Genomic DNA, 12540 nt, shown 5'->3' with positions numbered 1-12540 from the left:
TTATTTAATAAAGTTTGTATAAAACAAAGATTATGGTACTATTATAATTTTATAATAGTATTCAAGTAAACAGTATAATCAAAGGAAAATGACGAACGTATAATTTTATAATTATACGCGTTGTCAGCTATAATATACTGTATAATTTTATAATTATACGCGTTGTCAGCTATAATATACTGAAAGATTATTAGAATATTGATAAAATAAGTCTCAGCATAATGAAAATATCATAAATATGTAAAAAAATAAAAGGAAAAATTAAAGAAAAAATGCTATTTGTACTTTAATTTTATGTATTAATGCGATATATTGAAAATTATAAGAAAATTAATAAAATAAATCACATAATACAGGTTATGAAAATATCTTATGTGAAGGATGAAAAATGATTCAACATTTAATCTTTTTTTAGGAATCACTATTAATGCATATATAAACTATGAAAATATATTTTCTATTAAAAAAGAGAAATGATATTTTTAGTATATATTTGTCATTTCTTTAAAAAAATTAAGTAAATATAATATTAATGCAAAAAAATTAATTTATTGTATTCTTCTTTTAGAAAAATAAACAAATGTGAGATTTATATAAAAAATTAATTTTTTAATAAAAGATTGGTGATGATTGACCGTATCCTGGCTAGCCCATATGCCTAGTGAGATGAGATGATCTGTAAATTGAAGTAATTGAAGTGAAATTATTTATAAATAATAGTGAAATGATTTGAGTTAATATATTTTATGTGATTTTAGGAAATGAGAAAATTGAATAAAAATATTATAGTTAAAAATATTATTAGAATATAATATTTTAATATAATTTCTTTTTTGATGTTTAAAAAAATTAAATTATATTTTGTGTTTTGTTTGAAATTTAGAAAAATTGTAATATTAGATGAAAAAGTTAAAAATTTGAAATTGAAAAGTATTTGTATTTATAATATTTAGATATTGAGAGATGAGATGAATGAGAAAGATGTTGCTATCCAAATCAGGCATAGTCAAGTATACTATCTCTTTTTTTTTTCTTTTATCTATTCTATGTATAGAAAAAGAGGGGATGATATGCAGGACGGTACCTAATCGTTTGGTCAAGTAGATGTGTACGTAAGTCAACATAGCTTGTGTTTTTTGGAGTTAGGATTAGGGTGATAATATGTGACACGATCTGTAAATCTAATATGAATATGATGCGAAATAAGTAAATTTTGAGTTTTGATGTTAATGGGTTCGGATCAAAATGGATAATCTATTAAGACACGATTTATAAACGGTTTATTAACGAGTCAACTCATTTAAATACAAAATCAACCCATTATGACTCGTTTAGATTTTTACTCAAATTACAATTTTATTATTATTGGATTGTAATATTAGTATTTTTTAATATTTTTTATTGTTAGGATTGTAATTCTGAACCTATACTTATATTTATTAATATTGAGATTGTAATATTAATTTTATTATAAGTTAAAATCTGAAAAATATCGATATTTTTTTATAGTGGGTTGTCTAATTGTTTTTTTAGATATTGTGGCTACTAATTAATACAGATTTTAAATTTTATGTAAAATTATGTTAATTAGGTCAAATAAGTGATGTGGATAAACTCAAACCCATTTATATGAAATGGATTGAAATGAGTTATGGTCGTGTTGATTAATTTCTAATTAATTATTAAACGAGTAAAAATAGGTGACACGACACGGCCAATTATTTAAATGGGTCATGTTGAGGTTTGAAGATTTGATATGTTTAACTTAATGGGTCGGGTTCGGATTGAATCATATAGTCAAATATTCATGACTTGACATGACCCATAAACACGAATTGCTACCCATAATTAGAACCCATAAATAAGTAGAATGGAATGAAATAAATAATGGCGAGCCTAGAACGAAGAATACGGCTCAAAATCTTAACTTTATCGTTATTCACTTCCCTCTTGTCTGTTTAGAGCATCCACATCAAGCTCCCCAAAAGATAATTTTATCTAAATTCTAGGGTTTACATTTGGAAAAAATCCCAAATGCATGCTTCATCCGCCTAGCCAAATTGTTGCTCCCAATACATCTCCAATCCTCATTTCAGTTCATCACTCCTGCACAACTTCTCTCTGTCTTACTTGCTATTGACCATCATTCACGTGCCCATCAGGCAGCCCCTCCAATCGTCTCTGGTAATTAGTCTCTACACCTTCGATGCCCACACACCCACACACACACTCTCTCTCTCTCTCTCTCATTAGCATGCTGTGTGCCGATTATATATTTGTTCACCCATATTAGTTCATTGCTCTGATATTCCTTGTGATTTACATTACTCTGTAATATACTCGAATGAGACTCTGGTATTCTATGTGATTTTCTCAAATGGGTCTCTGATTATTCATTGTGATTTACATTTGGGTCTCTGATTTTGGAAATGTGACTGTAAATTTGGAATTTGTCATTTTTGCAGAGTATTGGGGCTCTGATTTACATATTACTCGGATGAGTCTTTGATTTGATTTACACAGAGTTAGGCTTGTTGGCCAGTCAGAACATGTGACGCCCCGACTCCCACGTACAAAAAAAACAAGGGAATCGTGACGTCAGGATGGTGACAACACGGTCACACATCCCAACGAAGTGCCAGTGTGTGTGTACATGCAACAGTGTACAAATAAAATAACGCAGCGGATAGTATAAATAAGTCAACTAAGTACCAGAAATTTAAATACAAATATTCAACACAATTTATCTTTAAAAATATACAGTCATTCCAATATAATACAAAAGGTAAATACATAAATTGATAAAAACATAACTCACTAAACAGGAGCAATCCCAGATCACTCCTCCAACGGAGCCAGGCTAAGGCTCGTCATCATCATCTACATCAAAATCTGTGATACCATAAAATGGTACCACAGGTAAGTATAAACCAAACAACTCTCGGGATAAAAATACATTAATGCAACCAACAATATAGCAAAATACATTTAGCCATAAAACACCATTTTTTCCCAGAAAAATGATTATTTTCAACACATGCCAAAAATCCCATTTTGGCCCAAAATATCCGTAAAACATTTTCCCATAAAATGATTCACACAAACAATCCATTTATCAGACACTGTAGGCGGGAATCGCAGGCGGGACTCTACCACCATCCCTGCTTACCACCATCCCTACCGCGTGCACCGTAGGCGGGAATCACAGGCGGGACACAACCACCATCCCTATCGCGTGCACCGTAGGCGGGAATCATAGGCGGGACTCTACCACCATCCCTGCTTACCACCATCCCTACAGCTCCTTTACACACAATGAATACTTAACAGAGCACTGTAGGCGGGAATCACAGGCGGGACACAACCACCATCCCTACAGTCTCTTTTCCTTTTACTCACATGAGAATCCAATTCCAATAAACACATGAACATATATGCAATCATGCGAAAATCCAGTTTTCTTTACAAACATGATCATGCATGCAATATGCGATGTACATGAACAAGCCATAACCAACAACCAACAACCACAATTCATAATGCAAACAAACACACAACTCCGTCCACAATCCATCCGACCCCCGAAACTCCTCGGACTCAGTCCGGCAAAACAAACCAATTCACAGATAATATGTGTTAGTGCAAAAATATATTAAAATCACGAAAGTTCTTTAAGGAAAATACTTACAGTGCAATATAATAATTTCCGAAGAATCACGAAGCTGCAAGTGGTGATGTCTGAGCAACACTACAGTGTAAAATACACTGTGGCCATGGGTCACAGATACCCACTTTTCAACGAGGACAAATGAAGACCCAAAAATGGTAGGGTAGGGCCTAGGGAGGTCGGTGAAGCCAATGGTGGTGGTGTTTTGCCGTGGGCGGTAGAAGACCAAAATGCCCAGATCGGAAATGTAGATGGTGGAGCTTCACCGGTGACGGATCGGAGCTGGGGTTGGGTCCAATGGGTTGCCAAGAGGTCGGGGATGAAGTGGTAGGAAGATGGTGGCCAATGGTGGTGCAACGGCGGCGCAACGGCGGAAAGAGTGCCGCGGCTTCGAAGGGCTACTGGTGGTTAACGGCGGCACGGATGGAGGTGAGGTTGGTGGGGTGAGGTCGCCGGCGGCTGGGGAAGCTAGCGAGCTGGGCGGTGAAGGCCACCACCGGCTCACGGCGGCGCTGGGGTGAAAGTGGCCCGCGGCTTCGTGGGGTGCGTATGGGCTATCGGCGGCGAGGTAGGGGCTGAGATTTGGGAGGTGAGGTCGCCGGAGGGAGGGGAGCTGGTCGGCTGGGCGGTGTCGCGCACGGCGGCGCGACGGCGGCGGGCTGGGGGAGAGGAAGAACGGACGGAGAGAGAGGGAGGGAGAAGGAGTTGCGCGGGGAGGGAAAAAATAAAGAAGAAAAAAGAAAAGAAAGAAAAGAAAAAGGAAGGAAAGAAAAATGGAGGGAAAAGAAATGAGGTCCAATCCTCATAACTTGGGTCACAAAAATGATCCAACGGAGATGATTTTAAAACCACAAGTTAAATAAAATAATTTAAACGTAATGGTAAAGAAATATTGAAATAATTAAATCCCACGGTAATTAATTTAAATATTAAAAGCAATTTAAATGCATAACAATAAATAAATATTTGGAAAGCACATAAAAATAATTTTCACCAAATTAAAATCATAGAAATAAATTTAATAAAAATCCAACCAATTTAAAATAAGAGAATAAATTTTGATTACATAAAAATAATTCATTCAGTAAAAATACACTAAAATACGGGGTGTTACATCCTCCCCCCTTAAAATAAAATTTCGTCCTCGAAATTTGTAGGGCCAAACATCACTCTAAAGCAGGATACCCAATACAACCAGAACACTCTTAAGAAAATCACACAACCTCCAACACCCAATGGGCATGGGTACAGCTTGCATAACTTTCCCAAAACCCAAGAATAAACCACACATGGCATCCATTACGAAAGGTAAGATTAGACCCATACCTACCGTAACTCCAGCGTCCTGAGTCCATGGAATCTCGTCGCCAGCACTACCAGGAGTCACCGCATACACCCGAGCCTGAACTAGTTGCCTCTGATTAGTCCTACCACCGCGATGACCACCCTGATTCCCTTGGGTCCAATTAGGGCACTCACGAGCAAAGTGCCCTGTCTGACCACACTCAAAGCACTGGTTCCAACCCTGACGACACTCGCCCTCGTGGGCTCTATTACATCTACCACAAACTGGAGCTCGGCCCCCAATACGTATACCGGAAGCTGCCTGCGCTCTAGCCCCGATCCTTTGCACAAACTTCTGTGGCGACCCGGAGCTGCTCCCTTCACCATCAAAGTTCAGTCGCTTCTTACCCGGAGGGGAACCTACCACAGCACCTCGCTCTCGCTCAGCAATTGAGGCCACATTGACCAACCTCTGAAAGTTCTGGATTTCCAAGCATGCGACCTGCCTGCGAATTTGAGGGCGCAACCCTTCTTGGAAACGTTCAGCCCGCATCTCTTCCGTAGCAATGAGGTGAGGAGCGAACCGTCCAAGCTCCATAAATTTCCTTGCATACTGCTCGACAGTCATGTCTCCTTGAACCAAATTATTGAAATCCCGAGCCATTTGCCGTCTCACCGAAACAGGAAAGAATCGATCATCAAATTCTTTCTTAAAACGCTGCCAAGACACAGCAGCCAAGGATCCCAACTCCATCTCTAAAAGCGACCGCTTGGTCTCCCACCAATTTGCCGCTTCACCTTGCAGCATATAGCTCCCATATAATACCCTCTGGGCCTCAGTGCATCCACAGACTTCAAACGTTCTTTCCAGATCTTGAATCCACCTTCTAGCCCGTAACGGATCCTCTTCACCAGAAAAAGCAGGGGTCCTATGCGCTAAGAAGCGCTCATAGGTGCACCCGGCCTGCATCGCCCTGTATTGCTCTCCTTGCCGTGGACGAAAATTCTGCTGAAGAAATTCCGTCATCCTATTCAACGCCCTCGCCATGGCATAATTTCCATCACCCCTCGGTAATTCATCCTCGGGCTCATTAGCTTGCCTTCTTGGTCGTACCATTTTCCTGCCATAGCGTAACCCTTAACCCCACTATCAGCTTAAAACAAACTAAAAATATAATTATAGTAAAATAAATTAAAATACAACCATCTCACATAAAATAAAATAAAATAAAACCAACAAAATAAAATATCATAAGACAAAAGGAATAAAACAAATGAAATAGTACACAAGAAAATAATTGAAACAAGTAAAATTGCCTGCCATATAATAAAACAACTAAATAAACTAAAATAACAAAAATAAGATAAATAAACAAACAATTAACGTACAATAAAATAAATAAAATAAATTAAAATAATATACTCCCAACAAAATAATTTCAAATCAAAATTTTAAAATTTTCTGGTACTACACCTATGGGACATGTGGTTTTACCCAGAGCCGAACTGCTCTGATACCACCTGTGACGCCCCTACTCCCACGTACAAAAACAAGGGAATCGAGACGTCAGGATGGTGACAACACGGTCACACATCCCAACGAAGTGCCAGTGTGTGTGTACATGCAACAGTGTAAAATAACGCAGCGGATAGTATAAATAAGTCAACTAAGTACCAGAAATTTAAATACAATTATTCAACACAATTTATCTTTAAAAATATACAGTCATCCCAAATATAATACAAAAGGTAAATACATAAATTGATAAAAACATAACTCACTAAACAGGAACAATCCCAGATCACTCCACCAAGGGAGCCAAGCTAAGGCTCGTCATCATCATCTGCATCAAAATCTGCGATACCATAAAATGGTACCACAGGTAAGTATAAACCAAACAACTCTCGGGATAAAAATACATTAATGCAACCAACAATATAGCAAAATACATTTAGCCATAAAATACCATTTTTTCCCAGAAAAATGATTATTTCCAACACACGCCAAAAATCCCATTTTGGCCCAAAATATCCGTAAAACATTTTTCCATAAAATGATTCACACAAACAATCCATTTATCGGACACTGTAGGCGGGAATCGCAGGCGAGACTCTACCACCGTCCCTGCTTACCACCATTCCTACCGCGTGCACCGTAGGCGGGAATCACAGGCGGGACACAACCACCATCCCTGCTTACCACCATCCCTATCGCGTGCACCGTAGGCGGGAATCACAGGCGGGACTCTACCACCATCCCTGCTTACCACCATCCCTACAGTTCCTTTACACACAATGAATACATAACAGAGCACTGTAGGCGGGAATCACAGGTGGGACACAACCACCATCCCTGCTTACCACCATCCCTACAGTCTCTTTTCCTTTTACTCACATGAAAATCCAATTCCAATAAACACATGAACATGTATGCAATCATGCGAAAACCCAGTTTTCTTTACAAACATGATCATGCATGTAATATGCGATGTACATGAACAAGCCATAACCAACAACCAACAACCACAATTCACAATGCAAACAAACACACAACTCCGTCCACAATCCATCCGACCCCCGAAACTCCTCGGACTCAGTCCGGCAAAACAAACCAATTCACAGATAATATGTGTTAGTGCAAAAATATATTTAAATCACGAAAGTTCTTTAAGGAAAATACTTACAGTGCAATATAATAATTTTCCGAGGATCACGAAGTTGAAAAATGCGACGTTTGAGCAACACTACAGTGTAAAATACACTGTGGCCGTGGGTCACAGATACCCACTTTTCAACGAGGACAAACGAAGACCCAAAAATGGTAGGGTAGGGCCTAGGGAGGTCGGTGAAGCCAATGGTGGTGGTGGTTTGCCGTGGGTTGCGGTGAAATGGGCGGTAGAAGACCAAAATGTCCAAATCGGAAATGTAGATGGTGGAGCTTCACCAGTGACGGATCGGAGCTAAGGTTGGGTCCAATGGGTTGCCAAGAGGTCGGGGATGAAGTGGTAGGAAGATGGTGGCCAATGGCGGTGTGACGGCGGCGCAACGGCGGAAAGAGTGCCGCGGCTTCGAAGGGCTACTGGTGGTTAACGGCGGCGCGAATGGAGGTGAGGTTGGTGGGGTGAGGTCGCCGGCGGCTGGGGAAGCTAGCGGGCTGGGCGGTGAAGGCCACCGCCGGCTCACGGCGGCGCTGTCGTGAAAGTGGCCCGCGGCTTCGTGGGGTGCGTGTGGGCTACCGGCGGCGAGGTAGGGGCTGAAATTTGGGAGGTGAGGTCGCCGGAGGGAGGGGGAGCTGGTCGGCCGGGCGGTGTCGCGCACGGTGGCGCGACGGCGGCGGGCTGGGGGAAAGGAAGAACGGACGGAGAGAGAGGGAGGGAGTGGGAGTTGCGCGGGGAGGGAAAAAAATAAAGAAGAAAAAGAAAAGAAAGAAAAGAAAAAGGAAGGAAAGAAAAATGGAGGGAAAAGAAATGAGGTCCAATCCTCATAACTTGGGTCACAAAAATGATCCAACAGAGATGATTTTAAAACCACAAGTTAAGCAAAATAATTTAAACGTAATGGTAAAGTCAAATTGAAATAATTAAATCCCACAGTAATTAATTTAAATATTAAAAACAATTTAAATGCATAACAATAAATAAATATTTGGAAAGCACATAAAAATAATTTTCACCAAATTAAAATCATAGAAATAAACTTACTAAAAATCTAACCAATTTTAAAATAAGAGGATAAATTTTTGAACAATCAAAAAAATCATTCAGTAAAAATACACTAAAATACGGGGTGTTACACACGATGAGTAGATGTTGATCCTCAATCGTCATTAAAAATAAGCTTCACCTCATCTTCCGAGTCTAAATGAAGCAGCAATTTGCGAAGGAAAGAAAAATCCAATTAAGAAGCGAGTGGAAATTGAGGCCGAAATGACAATTTTCTCTTAACATGAAATGAAACTTAGGTTGCTCTAGATGTGAATGGATCCTTAAGTGCTCTTATTAATAAATAAAAATTTTACCATTTGCAAATATGTTCGTTAGGAAATTGGTAAAAATCCAAATTACCATTGCAAGTTGAAAAGGATATGTTACAGCTAGACAAAAGACAAAAATATCATCGTTAGATAAAGGGCAAAAACTGTTACCATTAGACAAATGACAAAAAATATTAATGTTAGATCTCAGAGAAAACCATAATTAACCATTAAAAATAAAATACCAAAAGAATATTTATAAAAAAAAAATTATTATTTATGAAACTGTAATAATTTCAAAACTATTAGAGAAATGTTTTATCTACAAATAAATCTCATAAAAATAAATTCATAAACTGACATGGTTTGACGTGATGTATCAAACTGTACAATATTTTTTATTATAAAGTAAATTTAACGTATCAAATCAGTGGAATGTGGATGCAGTGATGTTATAAGGAAATCAACTAAATGTAATAAAATGACTCAAATATGGAATAAGAGCAATGTTGGGGAAGTGTTTGACAAAATTCATCAAAGACTCATACTCATACGTATTTGATACGGGAAAACATCGAGGGTTTCCCAACCTCCATACAGCTCAACACATCCAACTTGTATGGCTGTGTTCCAATTACTTGAATCAGTTCCATAACTTGCATGGAGTTGTTATCACAATTTAGCTATTTTATACGGGACCGTATTGTCTAAATTACAGGCACTTGTGAATTTTCGTATGGTGTTGCTAGCATTCTTCTGGTTCTCTTCATACTATTCCAAGCTAGAGTCTATTGTCAAATTTAATTGTTGTTATGATTGGCATTATAGTTGCATCGGCTCTTTCTATGTTGATTATAGTATCTTTCCCTTGTTCTTGTTTCACTTCAATTTTAAATGGTTTGCCATTTGTTTTCATTGAATGAGGCCTGACCATCTCAACCCTTCATTCATAGTGGAATTGGAATCGTAATAGTTCCATACAGTCCTTTTGGTCGTGGCTCTTTTGTTGGCAAAGGAGTTGTGGAATAGTTTCACCAATATTTTCTCATCCATTGATTAGCTTTTAAAAATGTCTATTCAGTTGCCTTGATTCCACATGGTATTGATTCTTTTTCTTAAGAGAATCTCTTCCTCAAAGAATTTTCGTGTAAATGCTTCAGTTTTCTCTTTTTGTAAGTTGCTATATGTCTTTTAGCAATGCTTTGTATTTTATTTTAAAGAAGACCAATAGTAGGCAGGCACACACAAAAAAAAAAAAAAAAAAAAAAAACACACACACACACAGAGTACCGATGACTTTTTAGCCGATCCTCGGATCGGATTACATTTCACTGGCCATGGCTGTAGGCCGAAAAGTCATTGGGCGGGCTAATGTACAGGCCTAATTAGTTGTTGATCAAGTATAGTTCAAATATCTATAGAATAGATTGATACTAGGATTTTGAATCATTAAATAAAAGGAAATATCTTAACTACAAAGTGATTATAAAAAAATAATCTCATAAACAGATGTGGCTTGATGTGATTTGTCAGATTGTAAAGTTATTTTTATTGTAAAACAGATCTGATGGATCACATGAAGTCACGTCAGTTTGTGAGATTACTTATGTGTAATCCCTTTCATTTAAGAATTGAAGTACTTTTTATTGAGTTAGTTCAAATCAAAGAAAAGTTAATTTTTTAGTCTACCTTCTTTTTATTATTTTAATTATGAGTAATAAAAAAAATCTTTCCAATTTTTATGTTAATTAAGGTTGTTAGGTCTCTGCAAATAATATTAAGTCAGAGTACTATATAAGACAAACATATTCGTGTAAGAAGTTTATCATTCTGCATCCCAAACGATAATTCGACTATTAATAAATCGTTTATAGCATTACATCTCTAGAGATTCTCATGACTAACATAAATTTTTAGGACAAGTTTATGCTATTCACTGTCAATATTAGATAATAGAACTAGTTGTGTTCACCACTATTTCAACATCTAGCCTTCAAAAATTTTAGAGAGGACTGAGGGAGGAGGCTGGAAAATTTTGGTGGCTAATCCACCGCATGAGGTCCGGTTTCTGTTCAGTTTATAAAATATGTTTAAATGTTATGGGATATAGCATTCTGGTATTTTATGTAGTGCTAAAAGATAAAAAAATATCTGATGCAAGTATTGTATAATGTTTATATGCATTGTATCTTTAATTGTCACGAACACTTTGTATCGCAGGAATAATAACAACAAAATTGTTACACGTGCCGCGTTACAAATTGCTAAAGGTGCCACGTTATTACTCCTAGCCACGTGGAAGTGATAGAAGCTGAAACGTGTCGTTTGATTTGAACTAACTCAAACGAATACGGCAACGTTATCCGCACAGACGAATTCGGCAACATTATCCGCGCAGACGAATACGGCAACGTTATCCACACAGACGAATACGGCAACATTATCCACACAGACGAATACGGCAACGTTAACCGCACAGACGAATACGGCAACGTTATCCGCACAGACGGCAAAGTTATCCGCATAGACGAATACGGCAACATTATCCACACAGACGAATACGGCAACGTGATTCGTACGGATGAGTATAGCAGCCCAATCCGCCACAGAGGCACTACTCTCCAAGGTGTGCAGCACCAGCACCGTCATGACCATTATGGCAAGCTTCATCGCTCTGGAAGCTCAAGTTCCGTAAGTACTCCTCGATCTCAGTAGTACATGATAAACGTACTTTTCTTTCCTATCTTCTAAAACCTTATATATTGTTTTCACCTTTTGTTTTACCATATATCTATGTTTTTCTGTGAATTAATTTAATGTAATACAGCCTGAGTACGATGGCCAAGGCGGCTGCAACGTTATCATCATGAATTATCATCATTATGATCATCCATAGAAGAAGGGTGTGTGATGGAAAACATCAAAGAGAAGCTTCCTGGGCACCGTAGTACTTCTTATGATCAGCATAACCAGCACTACTAGTTGTCGCATTTCTGGACGTACCTACGTGCGTAGGTGTGTGTGAAATGCTCCTTTGTAACTGAGGATCGGACTCTCTCATAATTAAAGTCCAGATCCGGTTCGTAAGAGATTTGCTTAATACTGGCTTAATGTATATTGCTGTACGTAGTTTTTGGTTAATATGTTATGTCGTGTATATATAAGAATATACTATCGGGCTAATTTACAGTACTACTTATTCCATGATACCCTAATTAATTAATTCATGTCATAATCCTTCCAATAAGTTGATCCAACGTAGAACAATGAAAATATGGAGGGCAATCGACCTTGCCTTAGGCGACATCTGGGAAGCAAGCCAATATTCCTGATCGATCTGATCCGATCTGTTTTTCTGGGATATATTATAGGAAAATGATAAGATTACTCTTCATTTACTACTAATTTACTCCTTTTTTTATATTTGATTTTTTTTTATTTTTTTATTTTACTTAATAGTTAAGGAAATGATTATTTATAAAATTATATATTTTTTTAATTTTTTCTTAATGATTAGAATGTTAAAAAAATGCTTAAGAAAATAATAAAAAAGTAAAAAATTTGAAATATAGCATGAATGATAAAGGATGAGTAAACGGGTTGGAAGGATATCATT

At 37.6% G+C, this 12540-nt stretch overlaps 1 protein-coding gene across 2 annotated transcripts in view; it reads left to right on the top strand.

Annotated features, from left to right (window-relative positions):
* Positions 1 to 12540, top strand: part of LOC121262318 (mesocentin-like) — a 227672-nt gene that overhangs the window by 162272 nt on the left and 52860 nt on the right. The window contains exons 11-12 of one of the 2 annotated variants that reach the window (XM_041164736.1): positions 2616 to 2627; positions 5068 to 5077. Coding sequence is in view for 1 of the 2 variants with exons in the window: in XM_041164738.1 (XP_041020672.1) it covers positions 11467 to 11594 (128 nt within the window). In the remaining variant the exon portion in view is untranslated. Of the gene's footprint in view, positions 1 to 2615; positions 2628 to 5067; positions 5078 to 11466; positions 11595 to 12540 lie in introns of both variants that reach the window. The other variant, XM_041164738.1, reaches the window with a different exon arrangement.

This window comes from Juglans microcarpa x Juglans regia, chromosome 4S, assembly GCF_004785595.1.
Source record: "Juglans microcarpa x Juglans regia isolate MS1-56 chromosome 4S, Jm3101_v1.0, whole genome shotgun sequence".
NCBI lineage: Eukaryota > Viridiplantae > Streptophyta > Magnoliopsida > Fagales > Juglandaceae > Juglans > Juglans microcarpa x Juglans regia.
This window is presented reverse-complemented; position numbering and strand designations above follow the sequence as displayed.